The sequence below is a fragment of the Gossypium hirsutum genome, chromosome D03 (genome assembly GCF_007990345.1).
Source record: "Gossypium hirsutum isolate 1008001.06 chromosome D03, Gossypium_hirsutum_v2.1, whole genome shotgun sequence".
NCBI lineage: Eukaryota > Viridiplantae > Streptophyta > Magnoliopsida > Malvales > Malvaceae > Gossypium > Gossypium hirsutum.
Genome location: NC_053439.1, coordinates 54,145,305 through 54,163,422, shown reverse-complemented (window position 1 = coordinate 54,163,422; position 18,118 = coordinate 54,145,305). Strand labels below are relative to the sequence as shown.

General features: G+C 33.1%; 2 protein-coding genes across 2 annotated transcripts in view; both read left to right on the top strand.

Annotated features, from left to right (window-relative positions):
- Positions 1-2,150: 2,150 nt before the first annotated feature.
- On the top strand, positions 2,151-3,440 carry LOC107933675 (FCS-Like Zinc finger 2). Its single transcript, XM_016865950.2, has 2 exons — positions 2,151-2,658; positions 2,931-3,440. Exons 1-2 carry the CDS (start codon positions 2,312-2,314, stop codon positions 3,121-3,123), a joined length of 540 nt encoding a protein of 179 aa, XP_016721439.1. The 5' UTR covers positions 2,151-2,311; the 3' UTR covers positions 3,124-3,440.
- A 3,351-nt stretch (positions 3,441-6,791) lies between these two features.
- LOC107933727 (uncharacterized) overlaps positions 6,792-18,118 on the top strand; it is a 32,286-nt gene continuing 20,959 nt past the window's right edge. Inside the window, 28 exon segments of the mRNA XM_016866005.2 lie at positions 6,792-7,080; positions 7,689-7,792; positions 8,292-8,426; positions 8,527-8,577; positions 9,061-9,155; positions 9,241-9,358; positions 9,960-10,061; positions 10,160-10,348; positions 10,434-10,594; positions 10,955-11,125; positions 11,660-11,752; positions 11,833-12,157; positions 12,328-12,432; positions 12,512-12,607; positions 13,058-13,125; positions 13,747-13,867; positions 13,943-14,149; positions 14,229-14,432; positions 14,551-14,660; positions 15,080-15,179; positions 15,313-15,411; positions 15,840-15,995; positions 16,075-16,149; positions 16,230-16,718; positions 16,797-17,144; positions 17,298-17,429; positions 17,697-17,810; positions 17,888-18,069. Coding sequence (XP_016721494.2) covers positions 6,984-7,080; positions 7,689-7,792; positions 8,292-8,426; positions 8,527-8,577; positions 9,061-9,155; positions 9,241-9,358; positions 9,960-10,061; positions 10,160-10,348; positions 10,434-10,594; positions 10,955-11,125; positions 11,660-11,752; positions 11,833-12,157; positions 12,328-12,432; positions 12,512-12,607; positions 13,058-13,125; positions 13,747-13,867; positions 13,943-14,149; positions 14,229-14,432; positions 14,551-14,660; positions 15,080-15,179; positions 15,313-15,411; positions 15,840-15,995; positions 16,075-16,149; positions 16,230-16,718; positions 16,797-17,144; positions 17,298-17,429; positions 17,697-17,810; positions 17,888-18,069 — 4,247 coding nt within the window. The 5' untranslated portion in view covers positions 6,792-6,983.

Genomic DNA, 18,118 nt, shown 5'->3' with positions numbered 1-18,118 from the left:
ATTACACATGGCGTGCTGATGTACAAGGACCGCATATTAGCAGTAGAAATATATGAAAGTTTTGATAGAAAGACTAAATTGCTCTTTGATCTAACATATATGGACTAATTTACTATTTTTTTAGTACATGAGCAAAATGCAATCTAACTCTTAATATAATGATTTGTATGATATTTTTACCAATTATTATTTTCTTTAAAAAAAGGGAAAATGTGAAGTAAATGTTGAATTTCAACATCAATCAAAATTTCCAAAAAAGTCTTAGTAGTTAATATGAAGACAAAGAAAAGTCTTAAAAATAATATATATATATATATGAGTTGGTAGAGTGTCCTAAATTCTTTAGAAAGAGACTCACCAAAAATTGGATTAAAAATAATAATAATATTAATAATATTATTGAAATTCTTTTTGAGGAGCCTAAGACTAGACTATACGGCGGGGTGGTCGTTACCATAACGCGCACAGCACCGTGCGTGGGCCCTGACGTTAGAAATATGGTCTGTGTGGGCCATTGGACCTTTGTTTTTTGTTTTCTTTTTCCTTTTTGAATACTTACTTGAGAGGATTACCAATTTTCATTTTCCTTTTTTACCCTTTCTCATCTTCCTCAAACCACGAAATCGCCATCTTACTTTTTTGGTCAAATTATGTTATTAGACTCTATACTTTGCATAGATTGTAAATTTAGTATCTTTACTTTAATTTGATCAATTCTAATATTTGTATTTTTTGAATTTTGAATAGTCTTGACCAAACGGTAACATTCTCAATCGTGATTCTCGTATCCATTGGTTTACTCGGATTAATACATATTACCATTCTAGCAAAACACAAACAATTATATTAATCCAATATGAAAATAAATGTACGTATTTATTTATTTAGATGAGTGCAGTTAAATCAAAATCAAAATCATATGAACCACGATTCAAGTTTCATGTATATAATTGTACCAAATCAAAGTTTATGTATCAAATTACACATTAGACCAAAATTCATGTATAAATTTGATAATTATCTCTAAAATTATATAACGAAGTTAGCATATATTAATGGTGGCAATTCCTTGATCTGAGATGATGAAATTGAAGATTTGGGACTTATATGAATTGATGTTAAATTCAATGGCTTATAGCGTAAATCATCCAAAAAGAAATTAATTACATCTTCTAAACGCGTGTTTATAAAAGACATTGAATAATTAGTTGATACTAACAAGTTTTAATGACAAAATCAATTTTATTAGTTGAAAAAAGTTTATCATTAAATTAGTATTATAGAGAAGTCTTTCATCTAGCCCATTGAGTCTTAGTTCAAGGATGTGGGTTCGAGTGTGTTGAAGCGTATTATCCTTCTATTTAAAAATTGAGGAGGAGTTATGAGTAGTTTCAAGCATTATATCAAAAATAATAGATCCAATAAAAACAACCTATAATAAGATTAATGTTCAAAAAATAAAATGTTTCATCTACATTTTTATATCTCACACTACCTCGTCATTTAATGGGTGTGCACCTAAGTATTATTTTAAAATAAAGTATTTTCACCAAAAATATTTTGATTTAAGTTAAAATATGCTTTAACCCCTATATTATTCATACGTTGAAAATTTAATCCCTCAACTTTTTAAGTTTCAAAATCACCATGTTTTTGGTAAAAGTATCATGGAAGTTATTGTATTAGGAGTCGGATTGCATTTTGCGCCTTCTACTAAAAAAATGAGAAAATTAATACTTGGTCATTTTATTAAAAAATTCATTCATTTTTATTGTTAAACACTGGTACCTATACATCAACCTAAGGTACATTTTTCGTCACCCATGCCTGTTTTTAACAGTAGAAATAAATAAAAATTTCAACAAAAATGACCAGTTTACTCTTTGATCTAACATACAGGAACTAATTTGTCCATTTTTTAAGTAAAGGAACAAAATCAATCTTACTCCTGATACAGGGTCTTCAATGGTAATTCTACCCCAAGTTACTATTAAATTCACCCTAGATTTATCATTCTCAACCAAATGGCTCTTTGGTAGTTTCGAATACAAACCAATGGCAAATACGTCAAAAGTGAATACAACTACTAACACTAGAGTCATTTCAAAGCTTATTCAAGTTAATAAATATATATTTAAGCCAATGGATTCATTTGGACGGATATCCCTGAAAACCTGCCATTGTTTGTAAATCTTTTTCTCAACATTGTTCTTTTCCCTTATAAAAATTCACACCCATCATTTGTTTTTCCGCCCCATTTTCCCTGTTTCTCTCATTTTCCCTTCAAAGATTCCACCTTTTTTGAACCAAGATGGACTGTTTTGTACCTTCAAGGAAGCCTTGTTTCATTGAAGAAGATGATGGTTTAGCTTCACTTGCAGGCATGGAGGGTGTTGGATATTCAGGTGGAAGCTATTACAAAAACCATAGCCAAAATGGGTTTTTCTCAACACCCTTTTGTTTCTCAAGGAGGAATAATAGTTTAAGGAACATGTCTTCTTCTTCTTCTTCTTCTTCTTCATGTTTGATTTCTTCTTCTCCAAGGTCTACTAGATTTTATGATGGCAGATTTGAAGATCATCATCAACCCCATTACTTGGATGCTTGCTTCCTTTGCAAGAAACCTCTTGGGGGTAATAAGGACATCTTCATGTACAGGTTTAGTCCTTATTTCCCTATCTTCATGCACATATTAAAGAGTAATTTATTCATTTCTTCTATTAAAATTTGGCGACAACGTGTAATTACTTGATTATCTATCTTATTAGGCATGTAAATTTTCAATGGTAAAAATAGATGAATAAAAATGATCAGATTAATCTATTAGTTTTTGAATAAAAATAATAAAATATAATCAAAATTTTCACAATAGTTTTACCATTTCGTCGGTGATATATGGGTACTTAGTTATATGTTGAAAAATGTTGCAGAGGGGACACACCTTTTTGTAGTGAAGAGTGTAGGCAAGAACAAATAGACATGGATGAAGCTAAAGAAAACAATTTGAGCTTTTCTTCATCAATGAAAGCATTGAGGAAGGAGAAAGACCAAAGGAAATCATCCAAATCTCCAACCAAAGCTGAAGATTACCCTTTTAGAACAAGCACTGTTGCAGCTGCTTGAAATCAACATATCTACCATATAAATAGTTGAAAAAATATATATGAAGATCCATGAAGAAGCCTATTTTTAGGGGTTTCTTTGTTTTTTTAATTGTGAATGTTATATAACACATTATATGAGAATGTGAAATAAGCTTGTATTAACCCTATCATGCTGTGTTTTCTTTTTGGGATACTTTTTGACAAATGTTAATGCATAAATGAAGAGAATGGTGAGAAGGGTATGGTTTTTCTATTGCCCCTTCTTGGTATATTTGTGTAGTAAATGTAAATTGATATAAGTGGAAGTTAATAAAAAGATGTTCCCTTTTTGCTTTATTTTTTTTAAGAGTTTGATTAAATTTTATTTTTTTATTAAAAAATAGATAAATTTATTTTTGTTTACTATTTCTTTTAAAAAATTTACCCTGTAATATTAAAGATTGACATGGGTGTGCCCGTAGAGTTTATGTTAATTTTCAGGTGTTAATTTTTAAAAGTAAAAATGAATATGATTTTTAATAGAAAGATCGTTTTATTTTTTATGAATTTACTCAATTTTTAAATAAAAAGATAAAAAATTTTAATGCAATAATATTTATAAAACTTTAATTTGTTGCACTTGTAGTTCTATTTTTCCCTATTGCTTAACATGTTGAAAAATAGTGAAAGAAAGGAAGAAAGAGTGTGGGGTTTGCTTCTTAGTTAAGGAATTTCAAAATTTGAGAATTGTTGTTTGCTTTTGTGAACTTTTTGACTAAATGGCATTAGATATGTAAGTCTTAACTTTTGACTATTATTATTGAAGAATAAATAAATTGGGTTTGGGTGGTCCAATTTTGTTGAGACCATAATAGCATTTACTTCAAAGTGAACTCTTTTTAAAGTCTTAGAACAAAGCACTAGGCTTGGGCTTCAATGGCTAGGTCCAAAGTCTTTAGAATTCAATAATACCAAGTACACTTTTCTTTCTTTATACAATCTCTAAAGGGTAAAGTAGGTTTTAGTCCTTATATTTTGATAAAATTTAAGATTTAATCTCTATATTTTAAAACATAAAAATTAATTCTTTTATTTTTTATTTAAAAATTCAATATAGTAGTTAAAATTGTAAGTATTTTTATGTGAAATTTTCGTAACTTGAAATTTTTATTACGATGTTTTACATTACGTGACAATTGGCATATAATTGACATGAAAGAGTTGAACTTTTTCTTTTGTTATGTTCAAGTTCATTACAAAATCTATTTTTTAGTTACATGGCTATCAAATGAGTATTTTTTATTTTAAAATGCAACACCAATAAATTTAACAACGTTATCAGTTTGACCTAAATTTCGTAATTTGAAAAATAGGACTAAATTCCTGTAAATAAAAGTACAGGGACCAAATTTCAAAGAGTACAAGATCTTATTATATATTTTTAACTTTTTTAGGCATAACATCAAATTTAGCTATTGATGTTTACATCATTTATCAATTTGACCATTATTCTTTTTTTGAACTAAATTTAACAGTCAAACTTTCAATAAAAGTCAAATTTAACATTCAACCTTTTGAAAAATGGTCGAATTGGTGTTTTTTCTAATACAATACTGACTAAAATGCCAAAAATTTAAATACAGTAGTTTGTATGACAATCCACGTGTATTGCATGCAAATATTGTTGTTTTTTATGATTTTTTATAATTATTTTTAAATTATTTTTTTATAATTTTTATATTATTTATTGACGTGACGTATAAAATAAATAGGGTTGGAGTAATTTTGTCTTGTGTCTTATTGATGAGAGGTTCGGGTATTTATACAAGCTATTACAGCTCACTATATGACCCCATAAATTTGTCTTGACTCCCTCGTTCCTAGTATTGACATTCCGTACAGACTTTAGGTCTGTTGGACACGTGTTTCGTTATGGGTTGCCTGCAGAGCATGCGGTCCTTTCTGCTTCTAGTATTGACATTCTGTATGGGCTCCAGGTTTGTTGTTGCTCGTGGAACACGCGGTCCCCCTTCTGTGAGTTCCTTGGACGCATGCAAGTTGAGATTGTTACCTTTCCATAGTTCGTGTCAGCTCAACCTACGAACGAGCTGGGTTCGCGAACACCTCTTGCTCTCCTCTCACGGCTCGTCTCGTACTCAATTGTCTGATAGGACCTATCCATGTCACGAGCAGGCGACCTGGACTCTACCTGGATTCGGGTTGCCGTTTACTGATTTGTAATAAATAGTATCATGTCGGAATAAAGTGTGAAAGGACTATTATTGAATTGTCATGCCAACTTCATTAAAAAATAATGTTTTAATCAGTATTTTTGTTAAAAAAATAATTCAATAAATTTTTAAAGGTAAATAATGAAATTTAATTAAAAAAACAAAAATATAACTATTGAAGATTAAATTTATATTTTTTCATTAAAATAATAGTTTTGTCAAACAAGCAACTATTGAAATGAACACGTGAGCAAGTGACGAAAGCAACGTCCGTTTGGCGCTCAGGCGGTGACTCCACGTGGCACTTTAAAGACAAAGCCGTGGTGGTTACTTGAAAAATTTTCCCCCACAATGAACTTGGACACGTCATCAGTCAACAAAGCCTTGCCTACGTGTCATCTTGTTCTTGGTACAGGTACTTGATGAATTTGCCACTTGCTTTAGTTTGAATGGTATGATAGTTAATTTATTCTCTTTTAAATCATTGAATTTACAATGTAATAATCACCTGTAACCACCATCATTTTATCATATTCATCAGGCCAATCATCGTCAGCCGCGTATTAATTCTCATTGTTCAATGTATCTCCCTCTACCTTCAGGGTTAATATATATATAATTACTCAAAAAATGAAAAGTTCACTTATATAAATTAAAAGGTTAAAATATGATTTAAATAATTGTATTAGTATATTTTAAATTTAACTTTTCTATTTTTTAAAATTTAAAATTCAAGTTTAATAGTTAATTATGATAAAATTTTCTATTAAATTTACTAATGCATCATTAAAAAAAACCCTTAATTGGTAGTCATATAACAAAAAGACAGTAAATAAACCTTAATTTAACAGAATAATTTTAACATGTTAATAATTGAATTTGCATTTTTAAACTCGAAAAGTAGAGGCTAAATTTCTTAAAATAAAAATAGGAGACTAAATTTGATAAAAGTATCATAGAGGCCATGTAGTTGGAGTTAGGTTGTATTTTGTCACATGTTTGAACAAAATATGCCAATTAGTCATTGAATGTTAGATCAAATAGTAAAATGAAAATTTCTGTTAAAAAATTCATCCATTTCTACTTTTAAAAATTGGCGTGACCAACAAAATGTGCACTTCATGTTTTTATACATGGACTAGTTTTTAACAATAGAAATAGATAAATTTTTTATAGAAAGACCAATTTGCTATTTATTCTAACGTATAGGAACTAATTTACCAAATTTTAAGTAAATAGACCAAATAAAATTTACTCTTAGTACAAAGATCTCCAATATTTTTACCATTAAATTCTAAATATAAAAAAACAAAAATACTTATAACATATTTTAACCAAATTAAAAAAACTTTCTATCCTAACAAGTAACTACCAAAAAAACAATACTTTATATCCTAAGACCAATCGTAGCAGCCTGCGGAAGCGCGCGCAGTGTGTTTTTGGAGGAAAAAGTCATAATTTTTATCATTGTATTAATTTTATTATTATTATTCACCGTAATCTTCAAGGAAAAAAAAAGCCGACAACAACCGATGATTTGTTCATTTCTTCCTTGCTATTTGCCTAAATATTTACAGTCTTTCTAACATCCTTAGATTATATTGTTCTGATCATTAGTATCTTTTGGACAATCAAATTCAAGAATCCGACCAAAAAAAAAAACCCAAAAATGTTGGAGGATCAAGTGGCTTACCTCTTGCAGAGGTATTTGGGGAATTACGTGATAGGTCTCAATAAAGAAGCTCTTAATATCAGTGTTTGGCAAGGTTTGTTGATATTTGTTTCTGGGGTTCTCTGTTTTTTTTTTTTGGTTTTTTAGTGTATGAAACTGTTGATGGAGTTCATTCGTTATGGTTAATTTTCATATTTGTGCTTCATGTATTGGTTTTGAACGTTTATTTGCTTCATTGAATCATTTGGATACTTGGGTAGTTTGGGTTTTCGACTATAATTGAGGGTGTGTAAGTGTTTTGATCCGATGAGGTTAAACAGCAGATATATAGTCAAGGTGAGTGTTGGTTTGGTTTGAATTAAATGTAATTTCTTTTTTGATTGGTATAGTGTTGCTTGCTTAATTTTTGAATCTGGATGAAAGTGTTGGTTAAATTTTAATCATATAGTATTGGTTGTAAGTGACCATTAAGTATAGAAGGTGTCTTAGACTAGTATGCATTAATTTCTTGTTTGAATCAAATGTCATTTTTTTGATTGGTATAGTGTTACTTGCTTAATTTTTGAATGTGGATGGAAGTGTTAGTCAAATTTTAATGATATAGTATTGGTTTTAAGTGACCATTGAGTATAGAGGGTGTCTTAGACTAATATGCATTAATTTCTTTTTATTTTTTGAATTGTGAAAAAAAAAAAAAAACAGGTGATGTTGAACTAACAAATATGCAACTGAAGCCAGAGGCACTTAATGCATTGAAGTTGCCGGTGAAGGTTAAAGCAGGGTTTCTTGGATCAGTTAAACTCAAGGTTTGTGGTGTAAACTGTTGTTGTCATAAAATTTTATTAACATATGGGGTCTGCTCTATGTTCTGGATGTTTTGTCATTTGCTTGTGGCTGGTTGATTGAATTTAAAAACAAATTATAATCATAAATTTCATGAGTGTGAAATCTATAAAGCGATGAAGCTGGTCTTGAAGATGGTTGAGGTGAAGTTAGTATTATGGTGACCGTATGGCAGTGGTGACTGGCTGGTAGTATATTATGCCTGAGAGGTGCATGATAATGCTGAACTGCAAATTTAATAAAACTGCTGTTTTGCATGCCACTATTAATTTCGGTAAATATGAGAAGTCTGAGTGAGGAAAACAAGATCTGAACCTTGGATGTTGGTCCTCCTAAAGAGAGGCAACCAACATCAGGCAAATCTTGAGTTGTGTATGCAACTTTTGTCTAAAATGAATTATTTAATTCTTGTAAACGTCATTTCATTCTTATAAGCATGGACGTTCCATATGCCAACTTCAGGTTCCATGGAGTAGGCTTGGTCAGGATCCAGTTTTGGTTTACTTAGATCGCATTTTCTTGTTAGCTGAACCTGCAACCTCAGTAGAAGGCTGTAGTGAGGATGCTATCCAAGAAGCTAAGAAAAGCCGAGTACGGGTAAGACCTTGATGAGCAGTGTGTATGTTGATGCTATTAACCATATAAAATTGTTTTTATTTTTAATTTGTTATACTAATTTAAATCTTTTTGTTAATAGGAAATGGAAACGAAGCTGTTAGAGAGAATGCACCAGTTAAAGCCTGAAATGGTATTTTAATGAGACTGTCAATACGTTGTTATTGAACATATGATTGTCATTAGTTGGTCAAAACCCTTTTCATGGTTATATGTTTGAACAATTAGGTTTCTACATTTTAGACTTTCTTTTACCATACATAAGCTTTACCCTTTATGATCCTTGTCTGTGTTTTCTATGAATTTTCCCTTTATGATCCTTGAGCATCTAGGTTTCAAGAAGTTTCTTTGTTCTCAAAATATCTTGAATCATTATAACTGCTAGTGATATGAGGTAGCATATGTTAGACCAATAGGTATGTTTTATCTTCTGTGTTCGGAGCATACCTGCATTCCACTTCTTTTTCCTTGATTCTGCATTTTATTTCTGATATTTGCCAATGTTTGTTCTGCATGAGCCAAAAAATTTTGGTCTTTTGACTTTTGATTCATTCCTTTACTGAACTTTATATTTGGTTTCTGATTATGATTTAAAATTACATTTTTGTCTTTGAAGAATAAATCATGGTTGGGATCCCTTATGAGCACAATAATTGGTAACTTGAAGCTCTCAATCTCTAATATTCACATCAGATATGAGGATCTTGAGAGGTACAAAAAAACCTAAAGGTTGATGCCCTCTTTTCTTAGCAATTTGTGTGGAACTAAATGCTTTTTTTCTCCCTTTTCATTTTAGCAATCCTGGCCACCCTTTTGCAGCTGGCCTTACATTGGAGAAACTCTCAGCTGTAACTGTTGATGATAGTGGGAAGGAGACTTTTGTTACTGGCGGTGCATTGGATCGTATACAGAAGGTAAACCTCTTTTAGTAAATAACAAAATTTGATTTTTCAATGTTTCAATCACTTTTGACGGACAGAAGTTCACTGAGGCATAACTTATCATAAAAAGACTTTGTCATATTGTTTTATCATAAAATTATTCTCTATGATTATAGAAAAGAGATTCATTCGTTGTTGGGTTGCTTCTTGATGCTGCACAGTTTTAGCAAAAACTATCGTTCCTTTTCTTCTTCATTGGGTTTAAATTTCTATACTAAGCCCAGACCTATAAGCTATTTCATTCTAAAACTGTGGTTTATCAACTTTGCTTACTTTAATGAGTCATTGCCACTTAAAATGGCTGTTGGTCGGGTCCCCTGTGAAGCTGTTTGATGCAACCATCCTAACTTTCAGGGCTGTTAACTGCCTCTGGCAGGTCATCGTTAGTCATCACAGATGGTATTCATCACACCACTGTGACCACCGGAGCTCTTTTTCTGCTGACTACTGCTTTTCTGAGACTCTGATCCTTTTGATTCCCTGCCCCCTCAAGTTCATACTTCCTTCTGAGAATTCTATTTATTAACTATTATTTATGATGACTGATTTTTGTTTTTATTCCCTCTGCTTATAGTCTGTTGAACTGGATCGACTTGCTCTTTACTTGGATTCTGATATATCACCATGGCTTATCAAAGAGCCGTGGGAGGATTTACTTCCTGCTGAGTGGGTTCAGGTATTCCCCTGTCACTTTTTGAATTTAACATGTATACTGATTTCTGTTGCTTTTCTCAGTTCTAGACCAAGAGTGTCCTTGTTTCCCATGAACTGCAGGTTTTCAGATTTGGTACAAAAGATGGCAGACCAGCTGATCATCCTACAGAAGAGCACAGCTATATCCTGCAGCCAGTGACTGGAGATGCAAAGTACATGAAGCTGCGGCAAAATGAATCATCTAATAGTGATGAGCCTCTCCAAAAAGCAGCAGTGAGCCTGGAGAATGTCACACTTTGTTTGTCGAAGGTTATTTCTAGTGTTTCTATCCCGGAAGTGCTTTGTTTACATTGAAGGTAGGTTTTTAATGGTTTTATTATCCTTGTATATGCAGGATGGATACAGGGATATTTTAAAATTGGCTGACAACTTCACGGCCTTCAATCAGAGGTTGAAATATGCCCACTACCGTCCGTCTTTCACTTTGAAGTCAGATCCAAGGTCTTGGTGGAAGTATGCTTACAAAGCTGTTTCTGATCAGATGAAGAAGGCTAGGTGCCTAAACAAGATAACCCTGTTTCTTTCTGTCCTGGATTTTATTGTTTATTGCATAACATCTCCTCATATGATTAACCTGCACAAAGATAAAACCTTTAATCTGCATCATCCTGGAAATTGCTATGTGTGTTAAGTCTTGAAAGTCAGTACTATTCGACAGAGGATGGTTCATATCTTAGAATTTCTGCTTTGGTTTTTTATTTCTCTTTTTTTTTGAAGCTCGGGCATAAAGGTTTATGCAAGTGGGGAGCTTTTGCCTTTCTTTCTTTGTTTTTTTTTTTTTTTTATACCATGATTGGATTTTCACAGGATTTTCTTTTGGTTATGCATTTTCTAAGAAACTAGTTGTTGTGGCAGTGGAAAACTGTCATGGGAGCAGGTTTTGAAATATACAAGGTTGCGGAAGAAATATATATCCCTCTATGCATCACTGCTTAAATCTGACGTGAATCGGCCAGTAGTTGATGACAATAAAGAAATTGAGGAACTTGATCGTGAACTTGATATTGAACTTATACTGCAGTGGAGGTAATGTATTTTGTTATTTCCTTTGGCTGGTTTCTTCCTTAACAAGTGTACCTTTTATTCCCTTGAGACTGCTTCTCTTGGATTTAACTATTTACACCGAAGTAGACTGCTACTCATTGACAAGAACCAAGGGTCTCGTACATCACATTGAACAACAGCATGTGCATTCTAATTGCATAATGAACTTAATCCTACCACTCCAATCTTAATCTCCTTAGCTTCATGTCAAAACTTGCTCTAGCATTTTAATTTTCAAATTCTTATAGGTATCTAACTTCAATCTATACTGGATGGCGATAGATGAAGTTGCTCAATATAGCTAAGGCTAATTGCCACTTAATTATAATGTTATTAACGTTAGAGAGACATCAGGAGAGTGAACAGAAAGTGAGAAGTTTGTTGATGTCTGTAGCCACTCTGGGCTTGTCATATGGATGTGCATAACAACTCTAAACTCTGAACCCTTCACTATATTTTTGGTTCAATGAAGTGACTTTTCGATCTAGATGAGGACTATATCCTGGTATTATGCAGAATGTTGGCGCACAAGTTTCTTGAGCAGTCTATAGAATCAGAAGACTATTTGAAGAAGCAGAAAGCTAAACAATCATGGTGGTCATTTGGATGGTACAAATGTTCTTACAATTTAATTAATAGACTCCTATGATGCTTTAGAATTTACAAATAACCTGTTCTTACAATTACAGGGGCAGTCAATCTTTTAAAGATGAAACCGAATCATTACATTTCAGTGAAGAGGAGTGGCAGCAATTAAATAAAATTATAGGATATAAGGAAGATGAAGATGGGCAGTCGCTTATGATCGATGAAAAACCTGACATTCTTCAGACTGTTTTGGAGATTCACATGAAACATAATGCTTCAAAGCTTCTGGATGGAGCCCATACATATCTTGCTGATTTATCGTGTGAAGGACTTGATTGCTCCATTAAGCTTTATCCAGAGACGAAAGTGTTTGGTGTGAAACTGGGGTCGTATCAATTATCATCTCCTAATGGTCTTCTTGCTCAGGTCTAATTTTCCTCTTGCATTTTCTGACTTGTTTTTTATTTTATTTTATTTGTTACATAGGTTTTCTTGCTAAAGTCCAATTTCCCTCTTTCATTCTTCACAATTGCTTTTTGATTGGTTACATAATTTCCCAACAGTAGCGGCACCTTAATTCTCCTTTGTTCATGCAGAGTGCGACTACAGCTGACTCTTTAGTTGGTGTCTTCTGCTATAAGCCTTTTGATGCTAACGTAGACTGGAGCATGGTTGCTAAAGCTTCTCCTTGTTATGTGACTGTATGGAATCACTCCTAACTCTTGAATTGTAATTTCTTTGGACTGTACACTGATTTGTTAATCCCATGTCTTTGGTCAGTATCTCAAGGATTCCCTCGATGAAATTGCCAAATTTTTTGAAAGCAATACAGCTGTGAGCCACACAATTGCACTGGAAACTGCAACTGCTGTACAGGTTTTATTATGCTTATATATCTTTTTCTCTTCTATTGACGAGAGCTTTCTGTAGCCAGGTCACTAGAAAAGGCTTTTATCATTATGAGTTTACGACTTTAAAATATTGTATAATAGTATATCATTTCGAGTTTATGACTACTAAATACTGTAGAATATTTAATTCTGGTTTCTGATGGGAAGGTAAATAATATTGAAATTAATGAGAGCAACTAGATGCTCCTGTTTTAAGTTGTTGTAAGTTGTAAGGGCACATTCTTTAAACAACTCTACTAAAATCAGAGTTAAAAAATAAAATTTGTTAACATAAAATTTTCCTGTATCACCAGTAAGAATCAAATTTATCATGGTTTCATATAATTTATTCTTTCAGAAATGTTTTTTTTTAGCACTAGCATATTCAAGTGATGATTGGTCTGGTTCCCTAATGGCATGTTTAAATGATCATCAGATGACAATTGATGAAGTAAAACGGTCTGCTCAGCAACAAGTGAACAGGGCTTTGAAGGACCATACCAGGTATGTTACTTTACATTGAAAATTGCAACAGTGACCATATTGGTATCTCCAAGGATTTCTAGGCTACTCTGTGTCTGCTTTCTTCTTCTTTTGAAGTCCTTTAATGTTTCTTACCGCTGCTGCTGTCTTGTCTCTCTTCTCCCTCCATTGGGGGGGGGGGGATATAATGTCTTAGAGTCCTATATAGCTACTGAAATTATGTTTATCAATGTGATAACTGTTATTGCTTCATGAGCCTTTCATGAGGGGCTAAAACATAAACTATGAAGCTTCATATGATATTGTTCCATTTTGATTTAATCAGCATATTTTTCCAGGATTAATTAATCCTTGTATTGTATTTGTAACTGAAAATTGAAAGCTTAGATTCACCGTACTGGTATTGATTATTTATCTTTCAATTTTCATTGAAAGGCAGTTTTCTAGGTATGTAAGCTGTAATATTTGGATGTGGCTTGTTGGGTGATATGGGTTGTCCATTTTGGGGTCTTACATATCATGTTTTGTGTACTCTTCTATGTTCGTTTGATCAATATATTTATCCCATTGACTTTGAGAAGACATATTTTAGTTATTAGTATGCAATTTACATGCAAAGTATTTATTTTTACCTGTTTGTAGGTTTCTGCTAGATTTGGATATTGCAGCTCCTAAGATTACAATTCCAACTGAATTTCAACCTGATAACAAGCATTTCACAAAGCTTCTTCTTGATTTGGGAAATTTGGTCATTCGTTCACAGGTTTGAAGATTAAGAGAATCTTAATTGCATAATCTGAAATGTATAATTTATAAGGATTTTTGCTGATATCTTCAGGATGACAATGCACTCACATCTCCTGAGGAGCTGGATTTGTATTCGCAGTTTGATTTGGTTTTAAGTGATGTATCTGCTTTTTTGGTTGATGGTGATTACCATTGGAGCCAAACATCTCTAAAGAAGTCTGCGGCTTCTGCTAACACTGATGGTCTTAGTTTCTTGCCCGTTATTGACAAATGCGGGGTAATCTTAAAGCTTCAGCAGGTAAAGTTGTAGACAATTTCCCTTAAATGTTTTTATAATGTTGAGTGTTTTTAGGTCACTATTTTTATATCACATACAGATTCGCTTAGAGAACCCGTCATACCCGACAACAAGGCTTGCTATACAATTACCATCTTTAGGGTTTCACTTTTCTCCTGCTCGGTACCATAGATTAATGCAAGTAATTAAAATATTCCAAGAGGAGGAAAACGACAGCCCAGATCTGCTTTATGCTTGGAATCAAGCTGACTTTGAGGGTTGGTTGTCTGTTCTTAGTAGGAAGGTCTCTCTCTCTCTCTCTTCCATATACATTGTGTGCGTGTGCACATGCATGTTTTTTTTTATCTGGTTTTATTTTCTTGACAATTCTTTAACCCCCTCCCACAATATTTATGTGATAGGGTGTGGGAAATAGGGAAGCTGTATGGCAGCAGCGATACTTGTGCTTAGTAGGGCCTTTTCTATATGTACTTGAAAGTCCTGTCTCCAAGTCATACAAGCAGTATATCAGGTTCACTTACCAACTTGTCCAGATTTGTTTTCCAATGGCATTGATCATCTTATATAAGTGGAATACTGGATATGGTATTTTGAAGATTTAGGAGGTTTGAACACACAATGCTTCACTAAGAGTGTTACATTCTCCGTGAAATCTCTTCTTAATAGATTAAATTAAAAATCTACTACAAGAATACAGAACTCCACCCTTTGTATCCATGTTGGGCAGATATGGATTTGATAAGGATGAATACATTCTGATGTGGTTAGATACACTAAGTTCTCGTTGTTGTGGCTAAGGTCTTAGAAGACTTGTGTTTTCAGAGTCACCCATCTAGTTAACCATGTGCTATAGCATTACTGGTTCATGTACAATCTTCTTATTTGTACTTGAGGCTATCAAGTTTATGTCCTAATTTATTTGCTTTGTAGCTTGAGAGGAAAACATGTGTATTTCGTTCCAGCAGAGTTGGTTGGTGGCGTGGAATCTGTATTAGCTGTTGGTGATGCTGCACGGACAAATAGCAAAGCTGTAAGAGCATTTTAATTATTTAAATACTGACTATTGCGGAGTCAAGTGAGATTGCTTGCAACTTAAATTCCGAGTGTTCAAATGTGATTTTCCCTTTGCATATTTGCTTTATTTACATTATATTTCTTATTAGGTGGTGGAAGATGCAAATGCTCTTATATTACGGTGCGATAATGATGATTCAAGGAAGGCATGGCATAGCCGCCTGCAGGGAGTTATATATCATACATCGGTAGGCCCTTTGTACCTGGTGTAATCTTTTAAAAATGCGTAGCAAAAAAAGGTAGAAGAAGAGGGACGGATTGGAGACTCAAGTGGATAATTCTCAAAGAGCTGTTACACCTCAGTAATTTTAGTCTTTAATTGATATTGACTATACCGTGTCTAACCGTACAATGTGATATACATAGGAAAACTAATGATCCGAAAATCATTAGAATTAGGAGAAGTCTAATACCCAACTAACTAAAATTACCATTATACATGAAAATAGCCTGACTTGTATAAGGGTTCCTCTAGCACGCATATATCACATTCTTTCATGCTAATTCTAATGCAGTTGGCTCTGTAAAATCAATTCGCATTATGTAGTCATTAATAAGGGAAGCACTTTGTGTGGGTCACAATCTTTGTAACGCAAAAGTTATAATCTATCTGCAGGATTCTGCTGCTATTACTGGTCTATCTGAAACTTCATCAGACTCGGAAACAGAACGCAATGACAAGAATGATACAACTGATCTATCAAAGAAAGAGAGTGTTTTCATAACTGGTGTTCTTGATGAGCTAAAGGTCGACTTTAGTTATAATCATCAGGTATGCCTGATTGTTTTCTCATGAACTTCAGCTGAAGTTGATCCACCAAGAATTTAACTGATTTGTGCACCTTTTCTAGCATGAGCGAAGTTTCATTAAGGTGCTTCTTGCTGAAGAGCATCCACTATTTGAATTCCGAGCATTAGGTGGTCTGGTAAGGTTAACATTGTCACGTTTATTTTAGTTTATATTTCTATTTGTTATGATCTTATAAATTTTATTTTTGTCAAACAGGTTGAACTTTCAATAAAAGGGAATGATATGTTTATTGGTACCGTTCTGAAATCCTTGGAAATTGAAGATTTGATTTGCTGCAATCCTGTGTCTCAGCCTTGCTACTTAGCAAGATCTGTTGTACGAAGTGCAGATGCACAATCATTAGATGATGCTGGGAATCGGTGTTTTGAAAGAAATGATATGTCCCCAATTGAAGGAGATGATAAATTTTATGAAGCACCTGAAGATTTAGTTGATTCTTTTGAATTCGCAACACCCACGTCTCAGAAAGCATCTGAATTAGCTAGTTTGGAAAGTTTTCCTTCATCAGAAAAAACATTGTTCATGACTCACAGTTTTAGTCGTGTCACTGGTTTACTCCCTGATGACAACCTTCTTCCGAGGAGTGAGGCTATTGAACCAAGTGATACATTAGACAGTTTTGTTAAAGCACAAATAGTTATTTATGACCAGAACTCTCCTCTATACAACAATATTGATATGAAGGTGGGTTCTTCTCTGGGTTTGAAATAGACTTATGTCATTATCTTTTTGTATTTTAAAGTAATAAAATGTTGTTCTCAGGTCACAGTGACTCTGTCTACATTGTCATTTTTCTGTCGTAGACCAACAATCCTTGCCATTATGGACTTTGCTAATGCTGTTACTATTGAGGATGAAACCTGTGAATCTTTTAGTGATGGTTCTTCTGCAGTTGGGGTGAAACATGATATTTCTAGTGAAGATCCTGTTGACAATCAACAAGCAACCAATTTTGATGAGCCTGTGGTCAAAGGTCTGCTAGGAAAAGGAAAATCTCGAATTATATTCAATTTAACATTAAATATGGCTCATGCTCAGATCTTGTTGATGAATGAAAATGAAACGAAGCTTGCTACATTGTCACAAGAAAATCTGCTCACTGATATAAAGGTCTGGATTACCTGTTTTACAAATTTTTCATGTCTCTTCAAGAAGTTTCGATTAATTCCTTCTCTTTTTTCATCTCATCTCATTCTCTGCATTTTTTTGAAACAAAATTACTGTATCTTGAATTTGATCTCAAAAGTTTTCTTCTATTTGAAGGTGTTCCCATCCTCTTTTAGTATAAAAGCATCATTGGGAAATTTGAGAATAAGTGATGATAGTCTCCCAAGCAGCCATATGTATTTCTGGATCTGTGACATGAGAGATCCTGGAGGCACTTCATTTGTTGAGGTATTTATTTTATCTATGATTTTATTTTTGACCCTGCAACAAAAGTTCTTCATTTTGTTTAGATCTGTGGATGTGTTGCTCAAGTTCGCTTTGTCTTTTCAAATGTAACTAGTTTTTCTGTAGTTCTCCTAGATGACAGCCTCTCTGCTTTATGTGTACAGAATACTATTCATTTTTCCTCTTTCTTTCTTTCTTTTTTGTCTATTTGTCTGAATTTAGTTTATAATGTTACAAAAACTTATCATCATTTTTTTCGCTGGTTTATAGCTGGTTTTTACTTCATTCAGCATTGATGATGAGGATTATGAAGGTTACGAGTATAGCCTCTTTGGCCAACTTTCAGAAGTGCGCATTGTTTACTTAAATCGCTTTGTGCAGGAGGTAATAAAAATTTCAATTATTATAATTACTTAATGCAGTTTTTGTTTATTTCTCATGTCTGAAATTTGATAACGTAGGTTACAAGTTATTTTATGGGTCTTGTTCCCAATGATTCAAAAGATGTGAAATTGAAAGATCAAGTTACAGACTCAGAGAAGTGGTTCACAACTAGTGAAATTGAAGGATCACCTGCCATAAGGTTGGACCTTTCACTTAGGAAACCTATAATCCTGATGCCTCGCAGAACAGACAGCCTTGAGTACGTTAATATTGGAATATAGATTTAATGAGTTTCAATTTTTCATTAT